Here is an 18800-nt window from a genome sequence, read left to right on the forward strand (position 1 = left end):
AAATCCTTCTTTTGAGCGAAAATAGGGAAAAGAAATTTAGTTGAAATATGAGCGACAAATTTAATTTATTGATTAATAGAGGATTGTAATTCTCTATATCCAACCGGAGTTGTAGAACGAAGTTGGATCAATGGATTTTAAAAGTACATCGGAAGAGGTGGCACCACACTAACTGTCGGTAGGCAAGAGGCTCTTAGAATGTCCGATGTAGCACTGCTTAATTTTAGCAGATTTCGGATGCATTAGCTAGCTACAAGACCTGGGTCTTAAGTGGTTGTGCTACATTAGCACATCAATACTTAATCAATTGCAGCTTCACCGAATCACCAAAGTGTTGAATCCAACAAAAATTTAAAGAACACTCGTGAATAGACAAAACTGTTAGTCTACTGGTATGCCTACCTTCAGGTTCAATAGTAAATGGTATCTATAACCCTCTAGCTACTCTAGGTTGGATAGCTTTTCAACTAACACCTTATTGCCTCTTCGGAGAATCCTATCCTTTTATCCCAATCGAGGAATTAAAAACATAAACATTTAAATTCTGACATGTTCTTAAACTAGAAAAAGATTTCTCCCTAGGAATAGGTAGTCAATCTTATTACAAATCCTATTAATAAAACAAAAGTTAAAAAAATGAATTTACTGTTTTAGAAAAAATGTATTTTATATTACCAACAAAACTTATAAAAGGATGTATTACTTGTTTTAGCACACTATAGAAAAGATATTTTTGGTAGTAGCACTAATATGTGTCCCTTGGATGTTAATTGTAAAACCACTTACGTCCACAAAGGACAAAAAAAAGTTAGCTGCTGTTAAAGAAGAGGTAGTAGTGCAACCAGCTGAAAAAGATATTCAGCATGTTAAGAAACTTCAGAAGTTTTTGCATGAATATATGCATATGCCAGTAATTATCACAATTATTATTCTTACATAACATTCTTAAAAATTTCAAAATTAATTCGGTGAAAGCTGACTGACACAATTCTTTTTTAACAGGTACCAGCTACTACTGAATCAACTGAAGAGGGATTTTTTTCTGATTTCATACATCAATGTATACATACTATAGAATTTGTACTCGGTTCAGTTAGCTATACAGCGTCATATCTGCGACTGTGGGCACTTTCTTTAGCACATTCACGTGAGATAATTTACACCAGCGTTTAGTTTCATCTCATAACACCTTCTATAAGAAGTAGTTTCTCCCTAATTTCATGTTCATAAAACCTTTTTCTTTATAATTTAGCAATATTTCTTTCCAGGCAACTTTTCCGTCTAATTAGGACAAAGATAATGACGGATTTTTAAAAATTATAAATGATTCATAATAACAAGCGGTTGTATCTGGATAATTTAAACTGCATTATTAAATGCTTCTTTTCTATCGTTTACTCCTAAGTAACTTTAGTTACACATTTCAGCGAATACCACAACTACGTTGAGATGGCCCAGGGCTTAATATCTTTGCACTACCTAGACATTCTTGGCCCTTATAAAACACTGCATACTGTCCAGGCGTTACTGCTCTTAGGTAACTTTGTAAAACAATGTGTAAACCACCATTATATAGTTTCAAAACAGAACAGTTCACTAGTGGTTCCCGATGTTGAAATCTAAAGTCACATACCATTATTCTACTGGAGCTTAATTCAAAAGGTTCTTGATAAATCCAATACGGTTTATCAGTTGTCAAACTGTTAGTGTACAATGTAGGATGATTATGGCCAATCGCTGCCCAAATATCTTGATTACTTGATTTCTGCGCGATGTAATATGGCTGTTTCAACCCTCCTAAATTACATCGCTGACCTATTGTCCAAGTGTGTTTACCAAAATGTGTCCCTATAACTTTACCTGAATCCACGTCCAACAAATTTCCTCTTTGTGGTTTGATATAATCTTCAATAAAACGTTTAAAGTTACGATTTCCAATGAAACACATTCCCATGGATTCTTTTTTACTTGCAATCTTTTCTAATTTGTTTTCGAATGCTATAGATTTTACCTTATTTTTTGTCAAAACTCCAAGAGGGAATATAGTTCTCTTAAGAGCATGCTGAGGTATTTGGCTCAAAAAAAAAGTCTGATCTTTATTTTGATCTAATGCTTTGTACAATTTCACCCCTAATTCAGGACACTTTTCAAAGTTTCCTCCGTAGGAAGATTGAGCATAATGTCCAGTTGCTATGGCGTCACATCCCAAATGTTTAATGGCAAAATCAAAAAAGTGATTAAATTTAATTCTCTTGTTACACAAAATGTCTGGGTTGGGAGTTAACCCCATTTCATAATCTTGAATAAGTTCACTAAACACTTCATTCCAATAATGTTTGACGAAGTTTACTTCATGAAAGGATATACCTAATTTGTCACAAATGTACACTGCATCTATTAAATCTTTCTCAACGCTACAAATACCTGTTTCGTCTAGTAAGTCCCAATTTTTCATAAAAACTCCAACAATTTCAAATCCATTACGCTTTAATGTGAGCGCAGCTACTGCACTGTCCACTCCACCTGAAAGACCAACAGCAATTTTTTTGATATTTTTCAAAGCTTTCATGCTATAAAATAAAAATAATGCTTATTGGACTAAAAGATTCCACTAGATAAGTTTCTTAACACATATGTAAGCGGATAACAAGTTGTTTATGAAAGGGAAAGGTTATAAACATTGCTTATAAAATATTAATGATACATTAGCTCTGAATGCTAGTGTAGTATGGGGAAAAAATTATTCAGTGAAATATTCAAAATCATTGGTCCAATTCCGAAGTATGTAAACAATTGCCCGAAGAAGTCATTTTCAAAATTAGTGAGGTAGACGAACTATTTCTAAACCATTAATAATAAAGGAACCGTTGTTACTTCATCTCAATTCCTGTCAAGAATCAGATCAAATTAATTGTAATAAAAGAGGCAATCTAGTAATCATACCATACATTCTAGCAAGTAACAACAGAAACTATTCTGCTATCTACTGGCAAACCAATTTTTACTGGCAATACTACAATTATAGTAAAGATAGAAAACTCTTTATCCAAAAAAGTTATGCAACATTTTATTTTATTTTTTTTTGTAGAATTGTCTGAAGTTCTATGGGATAGAGTATTCTTATCTGGTATGCAACCTGGCCTAGGAAATTATGCATTTCCAGTATGCTATGTGGTATTCATTATTTGGGCTGGCCTTAGTGTGGCTATTCTTGTAATCATGGAAGGTTTGTCCGCTTTTCTTCACGCTCTCCGTTTACACTGGTAGTTATTAATCCTTATTTATTTCTATAAGTACACAAATTTATAGTTAACTGTAATATAACAAGTACACAAATTTATAGTTAACTGTAATATAACAAGTACACAAATTTATAGTTAACTGTAATATAACAAGTGTTTGTGAAAAGGAATTAATAATTCATCTACATTTAACCGAATACAAAAAAGTATGTAGTATTTTTTTATTATAACACATTTGTTATAGGATGGAATTCCAGAGTAAATTCTATAAAGGAGCTGGATACGCTTACTCTGCTTTTTCGTTTAAAAGCATTCAACGGACAGTACATTTTTAAGAAAATGATTCTTTGATATTTTTTTTAACTGATCTCTACTTTTGATTCATAGGTTTGTATATCTTGAAATTATGATAGTCCGTAAATAAATTTAAAACTTGCTTTCTTTGCGTTACAGGATGGGAAAAATCAAACTATTATATAATTCTGTAACATTATTCTAAAATTTCTTTACGTTTCAGGATGAGAAAAATCAAACAATTATATAAATCTATAAGGTTATTATTCCAAGTTTATAACATAAAGGATTTAAATAATAATTTTTCAATTCATTAATTTTTTAAATAAAAACATTTTATTGCATTTACATATTCTTTCTGAAGTGCATTGATGAACGTTACCGTAACGTAATTCATTTGCGATATTTGAATAAATTAATTTGGAAAGGTTCTTAGAAAACAAATTACTACTTAGAATGTTCTATTTACCTGTAAAAGTTTCTATGTACACAAAAAGTACATCACAACCAGTTCAGTTACGATATTCATCTCTTGTAATGTTTTGAGTATTTTTTTTTTAACGAATGTGACGTGATGCTAGAATCGGGACTTTCTGAACGTTTTGTTTTCCTTCTTCTTCTCTTACTATCAAGATATTCTTTTTTCCTAGAATCTGATGGGAGGTCTTCGTATTTGTCTCGATTGCTTGATTTCTTGCTTTTCCTTGTTTTTTCTGAGGATCTGTGACAACGCTTTTGACTAGATATTTTTTCTTTGTAATGATCTCTGTATCTAGAATTTGAATGTTTTTCTAGATCTTGGGATCTTGCATTCTTATAAATGGAATCGAATTCATCAGAAGAACTACTACCAGAATCATACCTTTTTGCGTTTTTCTTCTTTTTATTATTATAGTCTTGTTCTTCCATGTCACTAGCCTCACAAGACATTCTAGAATCTTTTCTTGCTTTCCTTGTAGTAAAATTCATTTCTGAATCCCCACTTTCATTAAACGATGGTGAATTCATCCCTTTTTTTATCACTCCTGGATTTTCAAATGTCTGGCTGTGTTGAGGTTGATTATGCCTTTCTTTTCTTAAAAGTTGATGACTACTTACTTCAACATTTTTATTGTATTCACTAGAGGACACCAATTGAACCATGATCTCATTTAAAGACACTATAACACCACTTTCCGCAATTTTTATCATGAGTCTTCCTGGCAGTTCATCAAATCCCTCAATTTTACCGTATAAATTATTATAAGGACCAGATACAATTTTAACAGTTGCTCCTTTTTTCATAATAAGCAGTTCGCCATTGCATGTGATATTTTTAGTACTGGGAACCTTATCTGCCCCTAAACCCATGCCTTTCGGTCTTAAAGCAGGTGCTATTGGAGTCACTACTCTCTCATTTAGTCCAATACCTTTTTGTGGGCACCATCCCATTCCTCTTAACATAGCAAGGCCAAAATTTTCAATTGGCATGTTTTCATAGTCTTCAAGTGTAGACTCTTTATCTTGTTTTGTTGCCTTAGAAGCTATCAATACTGTGCGATTATGTTCTTCCTTTTTGTTTTGATTCTTTTTATTTAAATCTTCTAAAATTTCATTTGCAGCTTGTTCATCCAAAGATAAAGGTTTCTTATCTTCATTGAAATTTTGTTTTGAAGTATTATTTTGACAATTTTGAACACTTTTTTCTTGTTCCCTTGATTTGATAACTTCTATAATGCTTTCTTTTAGTAAGTTACCATTAAGCATTGGAATTATAGGAAGTTCTTGCTTTTTTTCTTCACCACCAACTAATTTAATTGATTTTTCTTCTAAACATTCAATGAACTGTATATCATTTTTTATTTCTGTAACTTTTTTGAGAAGAGTTAAATTGCTTTTTTTGCTCACCTTACTAAATCCAAAAGATATTTTCTTTGGCTCCTCACACATTTTTCACTTTGATAATAATAATGTACAAAATACAATTTCAACGCTTTAGGTTGCTCAAGGGTAACCAGTCTGAAGTATACATTATACAATAGTGTCAAAGCAGTAGCAATAGCTGCCATTGCCACAACCAATAATCAGTGTACTCAGCTTTAATTCACAATAATGGCCAAAAAAATTGTAATTAAAATACTTAAGTTTCTAATAATTTTGTGATAGCTTATTTAAAAAAAATATTAAGTTAGGGATATTTTTTGTTTGTTTGCACGGTGGTATCACTGAACGGTGTATTTGAGAGTATCAGTTGCTGGGATAGAACCGTGAGTGGCGGTTAGAGAGGTACTGGTGAGATACTGTGGTTGTATGATTTTATTTAAATGACAAATATAATTGAACGAAAATCCGTAGCCCTTACTGACGGGACTGTAAAAAATGATACTTTATAGTAATTTGTTAGTACTCCCACATTCGTATAATTTATTTAGTAAATCTTAAGCTAAAATAAAAACAATGTTCTGAGTAAATAAATTTAAGTAATGTGAATATAATGCAGTGATGGGGCCTTAGGCCTATTAATAAATATTTACATATATGAAAATAAAGTGCAGTGTTAAGCGCAAATGATTCGGTTATCGCTAAATACAAATTTTTATCCTGGACTTTAAAATACCAGGATTTCCGTAAGGTGAGTTGGAGTTGTATTTTGTAACATTTTTATGTTTTGTTCTATGTTACATGCTGTATTTATTTAAACTTTTAGATATTTTAATTTGCCATATGCTTTTAATCACAATATTGTTCTTAATCAATTTCTGTTATTAATTTGTGTTATGTTAGGTATTGTTGACTGCTATTTATCTTATATCTATTATTAATTTTTAGTTAAAAAAAAAGTTTTGTTTGCTTCTGTTTATTTATTAATTTTTATAGACTTCTCAGTGAATGGAAGGACTTTAATTTTGTTCAGGATTTTTAAATATATGGTAGTTTTTTTTTTGTTTTTTAACAAAAATAGTATTCAATGTTACTACGGCTAAAGTAAATTTGTATTTACGAAGTTATTTAAGAATAACGATGTGGTTTAGGTTGATATTTGAAATGATCACAGAAACAAAAACCAACAGTAAATAAATTATATTAAAAAAACAATATTAAACACATTTAATAATACTTTTGATTCCCGCGCTATTGCAGCATAAGTTCAATGACCCATATTGTACCATTTTCCTTTTCTTTGTCCTCTTCCTTGGTCGGTAGCTCTTAAGGTCCACGAACTGATTTATTTCCTTAATTACGTCTTTAATTAACTTTTTTCGTCTATAAATTTTTATTGCAAATCTGATAATATATGTAGAGGAAACCAAAAGTGTACGTCTTATACGATATCTTATTCCTGCTTAAAATGAAACAAACTTGAATTCCTAAGTTAAAATTTTAAATTGCCACCAAACGTTTGACTAGTCTTAATATTTAATTTTGAGCACATATCGTTTGGTTAAGGACAACAATGAGTTTTACAAACCTAACATTTTTAATATAAATTATTTGATTTATTAATTATTAAACTTTTCGGACTCCAATAGCTGCCATGCATATTGTTGCAAAGCTACTTCTACTAAATAATGATACTAAGTTACTTAAGATTTTATCGACAATCGTTCTCGAAAATATTCCCTTCTAAGTTGCAATGCATTATATTGTACATTTGGATATACATAGGAGAACTTAGTAGACTTATGTATTTATTTCCATTATTTTGAGATTCCTTGGTTTCTAACGATCAGTGTCAAAGATTGACAGGGAGACGATACATACTTTGGTGATTGTCAACTTCAAGCCCAATATTTCCCTATTTCCCTCTGCTAAACGTAAAGCAGACTTTATTTTTTTATTTGTTGTTTATTTTTTTCCCTTATTAGGTTAAATGTTAGGTAGGTTGAATTTGTTACAAATGTTAAGTAAAATGTTGCAGTGTTCAAGTCAGCAGAGGCATTCCGTGATAGATAAAAACTGGATTTTCACGGTAATGTAAGAATATATTGTTACATGTAAAAATACTTGAAAGGGGCAGGAACTGTCACCACGATATTAAGAGTGACTGGGAGGACAGTGATTATATATGTATATTTTCTTTTGATACCTTAAATAACCTGGATTAATGTGGCCCACTTTTCCGCGCTTTTTATTCAACTTGGGTCTGAAAGAGAAAAAAAACGAACAAGGAAAATGACGGATTCAAAATTACATTTATAAACATACAACGCCTATTTCTTGAAGTGACAGATATTTTTAAATTTTTTGGACTATTTTTTAAAACTGATTTTTTTTTTTTCATTGTGATCCTGGTCGGGATTAATTTTACCAATATTTATTCATTTCAATTGAAAATAAATTGTTTCTTACACTGGGCTAATGCAGCCCTATAAATTAGGGTTACTTTAAAGGGTTAAGTAATTCAAAATAGGCGTAACTGATAGATAAGAAAAAAAAATGAAAGGAAAATATGTATTCAATTAAGATGTGCCAATTAAAAGAAAACTTTTAGACCATATTAAATAATTTAAATTATACCAAACTAAGCCACTCAAAGATCAGTAAACAAATTCTAAATACTGTGCAATTAACAAAGCATTAACCTTATTCTTCTTGATGGCTATTTCTACTTATTACTAGTACCACTAAATCATTATCACTGAATATTGCGAACTTGACAAATTTTTAATTGAAATATAATTTTTTAATTTCTGTGGGTACAAAAAAAAAAAAGAAGTTTTTAGTTGACAATGATTTGTGTGTGTTTTAACAAAATATTTAAAAAAATAAAATTCTGGAAGTTGTAACTATACAGGGTGTTCAGCATAAGACTACGGTAACTTCGGGAGGCGATTCTGGGCATCATTTGCAACAAAAAATTCTATATAAACTATGGCTCGATTCGGCTCCGTTTTATAGATATTTTTAATTTTATGTTTTTTCAAGGTGTTACTACTTTTTAGCAAAAAGTTGTCTATATTTCTCAAACTATTAAAGCTACAGCTATTTTAATAAGCTCATTAGAAAGAAGATTAAATTTCCTTTTAAATAAGCTAATTTGTATTCCAAAATAATAATATTAAGTATTTTACTTTGTGGCCCAAACATAAGAAATAGCAAGTTCCTAATTTTTTCCAAAAACTTTGACTTCATTTTTCTCAAAAACATTTTATATGAAAAAACCGTGCACTATTCAGGAAAAACATCTACATACAATCACCTTTCGAACTGTATACAATAATTGGGGTTATGTTAAAAATTGACGCAGAAATCTGTGATTAATTGCAAAAAAGTAGGCCTCAAAACAGCGTCGGCATTATGAAAGGAATTCACCTACCATAAGAATATAACTGATCAGAATCATCATCAAATCCAGTACGATTTTTTGCAAACGTGTAATTTAATAATAATTAATTTAAGAACTATATTAAAAAATATAAAATTTACATTACAAATAATAAAATAAAATAAAAAGAAGAAAAATGAATATGATGTTAAATGAGTGTTAGGTACCAATTTCGAAAGAAAGGATTTTCGTTTAACGAGTTTAGATCTGTGTGTTATTCTTTGGTTAATTAAAGAAATATACTAAATAATGTGAATAAATCATCATTTTGAACTACTCAATAAACTTTTGGAATTAACAGGTTGTGAAGTGCTAATGAATAAGCAGAACACAGGAGATTGTGGAGAACTAATGAATAAGCCAAGAACTTATTACTCGCTCTGATCCCCAAATTAAATAATAGTGGATGGAATACTTCACCGAACCGCCAGTACACCTCCACGATCGTCTTAGCGTTCGGAACACCCTATCAGGAAAACATCTAGAACACTCCCGCCTAGCTTCTCCACTATTCCGATCTACGAAACCGTAGATGTATAACATGTCGCGATATTCAATATTCGAATACGCTGGCATAATGATAGCAAAATGACAACTAAATATCTAATGAAAATGCAGACTTTAAACTATCTTTTCTTCTTCTTGTATTTATTTGTTTTTATAAGCCGTATTAGGATAAAACATATCAGTTCTTAACTTGGCGATTACAGCGATAAGTAAGTTCCTTTCATAATGCCGACACTGTTTTGAGGCCCACTTTTTTGCAATTGATCACAGATTTCTGCATCAATTTTTAACATAACCCCAATTATTGCATACCGTTCGAAAGGTGATCGTATGTAGATGTTTTTCCTGAATAGTGCACGGATTTTTCATATAAAATGTTTTTGAGAAAAATGAAGTCAAAGTTTTTGGAAAAAATTAGAAACTTGCTATTTCTTATGTTTGGGCCACAAAGTAAAATACTTAATATTATTATTTTGGAATACAAATTAGCTTATTTAAAAGGAAATTTAACCTTCTTTCTAATGAGCTTATTAAAATAGCTGTAGCTTTAATAGTTTGAGAAATATAGACAGCTTTTTGCTAAAAAGTAGTAACATCTTGAAAAAACATAAAATTAAAAATATCTATAAAACGGAGCCGAATCGAGCCATAGTTTATATGGAATTTTTTGTTGCAAATGATGCCCAGAATCGCCTCCCGAAGTTACCGTAGTCTTATGCTGAACACCCTGTATAGTTTGGGATCGCATCTTGGTATCTTGACTACAATAAGCGATATTATCCTACATCTGGAATTATTATTATAATTTTTTGTTTTTTAAATTTTTTCTGAAAGGGCTCCATCAGTTTTTAAAACTTATTATGCTCAGGTTGGTCTACAACTTCAATTCGATAATTTTTTTTTTTAATTTCTCTCGAACAGGAGGAGGTACATATATGTCGGCAACTTTTTAAATCGGTATCCAATTTTTTTTTTTTTTTTTATTGAAATTTGTTTGAATTTTTAAACGTGTTAAACATGCGGACATTCATAATTTTTATTTTCAACGTGCGCAGCTTGAAGATGAGTTAGTAGCTTTGCAATTGAATAAGAGTAGGAGTTTTTGATTCAATTAATCGTAACAATTTCATATCTCATTTTTGGGGTGCATTTTGTGTTTTTCAGTCAGTTTTTCATCCTTTAGATAACCTGTGTCGATATGAAATTGTTATATGAGTTTATTAAAGTTAACTAAAGCAATTACCGAGAGTGTACACAGTTTATAAATAAAAACATATTTTCTGTAGGGGTTCATACAGAATTTTTAATATTTTTATTAATAACAAAAGAAATTTGTAGCTACTATATTCGTACAGTTCAATCTGCAGACAAATGTGAAGTGTAGGTATAATCTAATATTTTGTGCCATGAAAGACAATGAGACTTCAGATTGCTCTGTAAATTTTCCCAGCATTGATTTCATAAGAACGCTTTTTCTCTTGGCTAGTTGCCAAATAGTTTTTTTTTTTTTTTTTGTCAATGTCAAAAATCTGAGATTAAGCGTTCTTTTTAATGTTTTATAGAAAAGGATATTCTAACAAAATGTTAAAGAAGTCAGTTTCAGTTTGACATTTCAGTTTGTGTACACGGTTCTCTGATACAGAAGTGTTAATTGTTTAATATTTTTTTCTCCCCTGAATTCAATTTTAGTTTTCAACTGTTGTTAACTGTTTTTAAAAAAGTTAGATTAAACAGATTTAATGTTTTTTGGAGAACCTTACTACACATATGATATTTTATGAATATTCGTAATTTTAAAAACTGAAATTGCTTTCTGCGTAGTAAAATATATCTGAGCTTCTTGGAATTTATGATTCCAATCACTCGTAAATGATGGTCCGGAATATCAAATTCTTTTCAAAAGAGTAGCTTGGGATACAATGTTTTAATATTTGTTGTCAGTGACCTAACGGAAGCAATTGGGTGTTTAAAACGAAGTACAAGATAAAAACAATATTTTCCTAAGAAAGAAGTAAGACAAGATGCGAATTAAAAGTTAATCGGAAAGGACAGATTGGAATGTCTGCTCATGATGGATTCATAATAAAATTTAGGTATTTTGAGATGAAAATATTTATCACTTTTTGCGCATTGAATGTAAATAGTATTTTTTAAATTTGAATGCAGCCAAACAATAAAATATAGACAAACAATGACCGTACAATCTCTCCAAAAATTAACGAATCTGATTCCAGTACGAAAATACTGGAAGGTCCCGATTACATAAATGACTTTCGATAAATAAAGGAAAACAAAGTCTGAAAGAGCATTATTTGGTTTATAGAAGTGCTGAGCTGGTTCTACAAATTTACAAGAAATACAGTGTTTCTCTGTAGCACGAGACAGTTTGAAAAATCTCCAAATGGTGGGGATCCTCTTATTTCTTCTTCAGCATTGATTTTTTTTTTTGTTAAATCTTTTTTCTTAGTCTCTCAAGATAGTTTATTTTTTTATTACAACCATCTTAAACTTACTTTTATTGTATTTTTGGTAGACTTAAAAACTTTCTTAATCTACCACATATAGTTATTATGGTTATATAACCACAATCAATACATTAAAATAAAATGTTGACCTATCTATAATAGGAATCAGGTGTTTATTTCTTTCCTAATTTATTATAAAGTAATAATACTTAAAACGCATTACTCGTATCCCTGGCGAGTTAATCCATTACTAAATATTTTTAATTAGGCTTCTATATCGATTCCTTTAATTCGACCAATGTAACATACCCTTTTTTAAGGCTATAGTAAAAATAATTCGCAAAGGTAAGATATTTGTTGCTATCATTCATCTGTGAAAGAAAGGAAATGTGAAGACAAGTACGAACATCCAGGGAGATTTATTAGGCTGTAAAGAGCACCTTGGTAACGTAAAAGAATATCAGTTGCCATTGAAGAATAATAAAAGGTAAGGATATATATCTTTGATTTTATCAATCGTAGCACGCATGTTTATTGTATCCCAGATTTGTTTCGGACTCTTCTTCCATCTTCAGAGGTATTAATAAGTTTAGTCCCGAGAAAAGTCAGCAAGAATAGTGCGGGGAAGGAATGATAAGTGAAGTCGAAATCTCAACACCATACTTTAGAAATATAATAGTAAATAAAATAACAAAATAAAAACACCAATGAAATAAGCAAATATAGAGAACTATTTCTCGTAACTATCCTCAGTTTGCTACACTCCATCTTTGCTTCTGACCAGTTTGCGATTTTTCCTGATGGAATACCAACCCGCAACTATCACTTATTTGCTTTCATCACATGCCCTGCCAATTTCCGCTTAGTTAACTTCATTCGTCTGTTCTTTTTCATCCTTCCTTATCCTGTTCTTTATAAGCTGATAGCTTTATCTTCTTTATCTTTTTTACTGCTTTTTGGTAGTTGGACGTTGAAGCCTCGCCTGAAAAAATAGGCAATTACTTTACTGCTTTTACATGAAACATAAGGATAAGTATAGATGTGAACTTCACACTTAAATAACCGAATTTGAGACATCGCATTAATGCACAAATCTGGTCTTTCTAGTTCAGAATTTTTCTTGAACAGTATTGACGCTTAGAAGATAATTTATGAGAAAATGTAGTCCACATATTAAGTCATATGATTGGTACAAAAGACCTGAAGTATGAAATGTCAAGAAGACTCGAACAGAGTTCTTTAGTTTCGGAGTCTACTCGCTAAGTAGGTGCTTATTGTGGGATGACTCTGATATGAGGTTAGCCCGAAAGTGGTTTGATCGATTCCAGCACCATAGATTCTTCACTTTTAGATCATTATTACGCCATTTAAAGATTAAAAGTGCAACTAAGTTGGTGGATTCTCGGATGAACTGCGGTCGGCATTTCTGTTTTTTTTTTTTAGGATCTTCTGGTCTAGGACCGCAGAGTCATATGATTGGTAACTGATAACAAGTCAGTATTATCTTTTAAAGAGAACAGTGTAAAAACTTCTTATGATCTTTCAACGTCCATTTTGAAGTATTCAAAAGAAAATGAGGAAATCCTTTGTGCCGCTCTAAAAATAATTTATTTACTTATGTATACTATATGTCTTTCAAATTTTCCAATTCCAATTAAAAATAAAAATAACGTGATCAAAGAGGTTTTATTTTGTTTTATTCCTCGCCGATGATCAAGCTCCATCATTAAGTAAACAAACTATACCCTTCAGTTTTAAAATTTATTACTATATCATAAAAATGTGTGGCTGTGATATTGAATTTAATATAAACACTACGCATTTTTATTACCTTGGAGAGTTGTTTTATAAGAGTTAGAAACAGGAATATCAGTAATGTCGGTACGAGTATATTCCGCTGGTACCTACAGGCTGATAGACCACCTGTGTGAATAATTCTGTCCATCCAAATAGGACATACATTTTTAGAATTTTATTTAAGAGAACTCTGGAATCACTGTAATATAAAAATATATTTAGTTACAAAGGAAGCACTACATTGTTCTATTTCCTGATTGTATAACTTGAATAATAATAAAAAAGCAATATATTTGCTAAATTTAACAAGGAAAGTGAGTGGAGTTTTTGTTAAGCAAATGCTCCAAGAAATAAACGAAATAATATTCCACTCTTAACTTGAGTACAGTTTATATACAAATTTAGCCAATCTGAACCTGACAGCGTGGACTGTTTGCTTAATTGCAAACCCAGCTTTTTCAAGCTGTGTAATTTTAAATTAATCTGACTGTCTTGTCTGTCAAATCTTTTTTTATTTTTATTATTTTCTTCAAGACTTGACCGGATTTTTAAAAAGTAAAACAATTGGAATCATAATTATTTATCTTTATTAAAAAGTTACTGATTTCCTCTCTCTTGTAGAGCCTAAGAGGTAAATGTTTCCAATAAACAAAATTTTTTTGTTGGCCCATTGTCTTCAGTATCATTTGAATTCACCATTAAACCAGAGTTAATTACTTGTTTTATCGGTATTTTAAACATTTTCCGATGGACCTATCCCTTCTTCAATTCTGAATCTCTCCCATTCTTACAGGCTCTTCATGGCCTACCTCTTTACGTTAAAGTCCGAAGAATTCATTCCATCACCATTTTTCACGTAAATATTTTTTATTTTGTTTTCAGTTACATTACTATTCTATAACTTGCTGATAATACAATAGTTGTTGAATACTTTTCCTTATTAATCCTGGTTTTGATCTTCTTTTTATAATCCCTGTCTATATTTATTTGAACCCTATTTAAATTAAATATATCCGTTATTTAATTAAATCGATTTATTCGCTCTATTCACAACTGTTAATGAATGACAGCAGTTCTTCTTTCAACTATAATCAGATGTTGATCTGTTTCTCCCATAGATAGAAGATGCATCACTTCCCAACTTGAAGAGACCTGGTGTATGAGAGCACCTAGATCAGTTGTTTTCACTTTTGCTGAGAACCTAATTTGTTCTCATTAGTGATGATTTTATTCTATCACCACAAAACGTAGACAGTTCACTTTCATCACAGCTATTGAAAATTTCTTCCATTGATCGCTATTTAATGTAGAGGCAATTTAAAGTTAAAGTTGTGTAAGTCCAGAAACATTTAAAGGTATAAAACGAGAAATAAAAGTCTTCTCTGCTTTGAGTGATATAACAAATTTAAATAAAAACAACCGCCATCTTTCTATGAATGTTTTTTTTTTTTACATTAATCAATAATTAGTTACATGTGAATTGTGAAAAATAACATGCGAATGTTGGCTAGCAAAGTTGCATAATTCGTTGCAATTATACATGCCTTTGTTAAATTATCTGGAACTGAACCATTTAAAATTTATTGCAACTATTACAAATTACTTATCACATTAACTTATTGCAATTATTACTATTACAGATAACAAATGTTTTCATTTTAGAATTTCTTACCAAACATTTAGTTGCTGATTGTGAGTTTAAAAAAGAGGAAAGATAAATGAACTACTTCATCTTGTATTTCGTCAAAATTCCTTTACCAATAACCATACTACTGAATGGTTTTTTCATTTTTTGGTGGCCTGTGTGCTACAGTTAGAATATTAAATAGAAAGAGTATTGGAGTTAAGATTTTGGTTTGAGTGGTTATCCGGAATTGCACAATTTGTTAAAACAGTTGTTAAGTAAAAGAAGTAGAGCTTCCATTTTCTTTGTTCAATAGGATCGACTTAAGCACCAGTTTACTTTTGATATTCAGTTATATTTGACAATTCGTCTTTAAATGTACAGCCTGTTTCACGCAGTTCTTTAATATATTTCTTAGCAACACTTATATATTTTATATTTCTGAAAATCTGATAATAAACTGGCAAATTTCCATTTTTAAAGTTTTTATTTAAGATTTATAAGAGATGCTTCAAATAATTGAACCAGATGTCTGTATCTGCAAGAAATATTTACATTAAAAAATATAATTTTTAAATAAAAGAATATCTAATTAATTTGCCATTAAATTGCTTCTAAATTTCTTATTTTACCTGAAACAATGCTTTTGTTACAGACATAAAGAAAACAGTACATTACATTGTAATAAATTTGATGACACTACTGCTATCTGGTTTTTCAAACACAACATAGCAATTAAAATTTAACTATTCTGCAGGTCTTCTGTCGCTTGGTGGGTTAGTGTGGAAACTTGGACGTTCTTTTTTTCTGAGTAGCTACTGAAATATTAATGGGCTCCACTCCTTTTGGTCCCTTTAGAGATGCCAGTTCTACTTCTTCAATGACTTCATTTCTCTCCTATCTCCCATTTGTTCACATGCATACACATAAGCTTCTCTCTCTCTCAGGAAGAGAAAGAGGTGTACCTCACTTCTATTTTATACATGCACCCCAAACAGGAAAGAAAAGCCAGTCAGGCCTTTTTTTTTTTTTTTTCATTCACTATTCGTTCTCATTTTCATATCCACAACATGTGGTCATTTATACGATGTAAAGCGTTGAAAGTTTTAAAGGTCTAGTAAAACAGCTCTCTATAATTACGTGTCGTCCTACATGACCTACATGTCTAGGTTATAGTGTAGTAAGGTTAAATTTACTTTGCTTATTTAGATTGATACTGTTTTAGGGCTGCAGGTTATTATTATAACCCTACAGACCACTTTTTTTAAATTTCAGTTCGTTTGTTCTCGCATTGTGGATGATTGAAAATAAATATAAAAATAAACTGTGAAGTTCACTACATACTTTAAATGATCAAACGCCTCCGAAGAAAAGATTGACGATGAGAGATAAGGTTGGTAGCCAATTGAAGGTGATGTCGTCTGCGTAAGGAGGAAGCAAGATTATACCTTCGTAAATTATAAAGGCTATAAATAGCCAAATTCATCTAATCTGCGGCATTATGATTTCCTTAGGTGTCAGAGTTTGTTCATAATTTATGCGTTAGTAAAGTGTTGAATATTTATGCAATTAAGTTTGTTTTAGACGCAAAAGAGTTTGCCTTTGGGTTTTGCTAAACCCAAATACTTGTACACATCAACTACTTGGCTAATGTTTATCGTTAAAGTAAACTTTGCTCGTGTTTTTAGACTGGGATACTTGCAGGGAATGCTAAGATCCCTGTAGAAATGGCTAGTCAGTGCCAAAAGGCTAGCAATGTCCTTCTTAATACTCTCTAAACGCATCTATGTAGATTTGGCTATATGTTTGTCTTCTTACTCTTGTCTATTTGCTGGATTAGCGGTGGATACATCCCGTCCGAACACATGTATACTACGCACTCTTCTTAGAGAAGCTTCTAAGTCTAGGAAGTTGAGGGGGCTGTTGGGATAACCCTCTTCCCGGACTCTAAACATCCCTTCCCTTGCAAGAAAAGGTCATCCTACTCCTTTATCTGGTAAGTATGCAAATTACTCTGGAAAGTTTACTGCCCTCCTAAGCCTGTAATTAAACCAGGATGGCTACTTAAGTCTTGAGGCCGTCATTTGCCTGGAAGGCCACTGTTTTCGTTTCAATCAATCCTGTGCTATCCATCCTTTGGCACATTTTGGACTTGCTCGTCTTGGGATTGGACAAAGTAAGTGATAAGAAGAGCGAGAAGCGGCTGTCAGGAAAAATTACTTCCTAATATTTTGCATGTTTTTTTTTAACTATCTTCATGTTTACTAAAATAGTCCACAGTTTCAGAGACTTTCTTTGTGATGAGGTTGAACGTAATAAGATTTACAATATTCGAGATAAAATAATAAAATATGATTATCTGATTATCTAAATATGATAATAATATGACAAATCGTTAACTGATATGATTAATAGGAAAAATGGATTTGAGCGAGAGTAGAGTATGTGGCACGTATAATCAAGCTTTGTTATTGGAAAAGAAAAAGCTGAATATTAAAAAAGCGAGCTAGAGTTGGTAAGTTAAGATTTGACCTGATTGCTCTTACCTTATTTCGTTGGCTTTAGGTAGAAGGTATGTCTTGTTTTCTCTTCCCTCTTCATTCCTACGACTAGATAGATTTCTTTCAAGATCTTAAAACAATAAAGATAAAAAAGCGAATTCGCATGGAAAAGGTTATTTCGTCACGTTTAAAAAAAATATCAGTTTTAGAGTTTTTATAATTCAGTAGGCCCTCTTTGAAGGCAAGAGCTTCCGAGAAGCAATCAGAAGAATAGATTAAGAGAACTCACATCTTTATTTCTTGTAAGCAAAGTAAGGTTAATGATGTAAATTACACATAAAGAGCTAGCTGTAAAACAGAAATGAAACTGGTGTGTTTTTATTTTAATATTTTGGTATCCCTTTCAAGTTATTCACTCAAACTCTTGTTTGGCCCTGCTGAAATTAAAATATTCTTCTTTCTTTAGTCCACCATCTTTAGTCGTTTATTTTTATCGCTGTAGGCCTGGAAAAAACAGTAATGGCTTCTGATGGTGCTACTTTTAATTGAATTTGCATCATCTTTCCTTAAAGGTATCAAAGCATTTGAATTTATTTCCACGTTTTTATTTTTTTAAATTATTTTTTTAATGAATAAATTTAAACTTTATATTTATTTTAAAAAAAGGAAAAAAAAAGCCAACCATTATAATCTACAAAATCATGATGAAAATTTATTTTGTTAATACCAAAATGTATACAGTTTTCTGGTTAAAAAACTGATCCTCCTTGGGATTCGTCATTGCTCTAATCAAATGTGTTGCACGACATATATCATACGAACTCTTTTCCATTAAAGTTGATAGCCATGCTTCTTGCAAATGGTTGGTGGCCGGGTCTTTATATATTGGAGAAGGAAGGTCTTACCATTAAGTCTCCGTCCAACAACGACCTGCAACTACCGTAGATACATCTTCTGGAGACAGCGTGTTGATGATATGTGCTAATGGTGTAAAGAACATCGACTGTGGTGGAGAATATGTTCTTGCTGGGATGTCCAGCGCTGGCTTCCACCATGTATCTTGAG

At 31.2% G+C, this 18800-nt stretch overlaps 4 protein-coding genes across 5 annotated transcripts in view; 2 read left to right on the forward strand and 2 right to left on the reverse strand.

Annotated features, from left to right (window-relative positions):
• Positions 1-11860, forward strand: part of LOC141452809 (V-type proton ATPase 116 kDa subunit a 1-like) — a 29297-nt gene extending 17437 nt beyond the window's left edge. Inside the window, exons 16-20 of the mRNA XM_074125247.1 lie at positions 713-910; positions 1003-1147; positions 3089-3263; positions 3487-3629; positions 11290-11860. Coding sequence (XP_073981348.1) covers positions 713-910; positions 1003-1147; positions 3089-3263; positions 3487-3577 — 609 coding nt within the window. The 3' untranslated portion in view covers positions 3578-3629; positions 11290-11860. The remainder of the gene's footprint in view (positions 1-712; positions 911-1002; positions 1148-3088; positions 3264-3486; positions 3630-11289) is intronic.
• On the reverse strand, positions 629-4145 carry LOC141452814 (mitochondrial tRNA-specific 2-thiouridylase 1). Of its 2 annotated transcripts, XM_074125257.1 has the most exons (2): positions 4006-4145; positions 629-2523 (listed from the first exon to the last, which is right to left on the reverse strand). In XM_074125257.1, the coding sequence occupies exon 2, from the start codon at positions 2453-2455 to the stop codon at positions 1424-1426; it is 1032 nt and encodes a 343-aa protein (XP_073981358.1). In that variant the 5' UTR covers positions 2456-2523; positions 4006-4145; the 3' UTR covers positions 629-1423. The 2 variants fall into 2 exon arrangements, with proteins under 2 accessions (XP_073981358.1, XP_073981357.1); XM_074125256.1 differs by lacking the exon at positions 4006-4145 and having other exon boundaries at positions 629-2692.
• On the reverse strand, positions 3850-5780 carry LOC141452812 (G-patch domain and KOW motifs-containing protein-like). Its single transcript, XM_074125253.1, has one exon. The coding sequence runs from the start codon at positions 5463-5465 to the stop codon at positions 4062-4064; it is 1404 nt and encodes a 467-aa protein (XP_073981354.1). The 5' UTR covers positions 5466-5780; the 3' UTR covers positions 3850-4061.
• Myo95E (Myosin 95E) overlaps positions 5968-18800 on the forward strand; it is a 189442-nt gene continuing 176609 nt past the window's right edge. Inside the window, exon 1 of the mRNA XM_074125260.1 lies at positions 5968-6147. The gene's annotated coding sequence lies outside the window, so the exon portion shown is untranslated. The remainder of the gene's footprint in view (positions 6148-18800) is intronic.

This window comes from Rhodnius prolixus, unplaced genomic scaffold, assembly GCF_049639745.1.
Source record: "Rhodnius prolixus isolate KJV_2025 unplaced genomic scaffold, Rpr scaffold_3, whole genome shotgun sequence".
Classification (NCBI taxonomy): Eukaryota; Metazoa; Arthropoda; class Insecta; order Hemiptera; family Reduviidae; genus Rhodnius; species Rhodnius prolixus.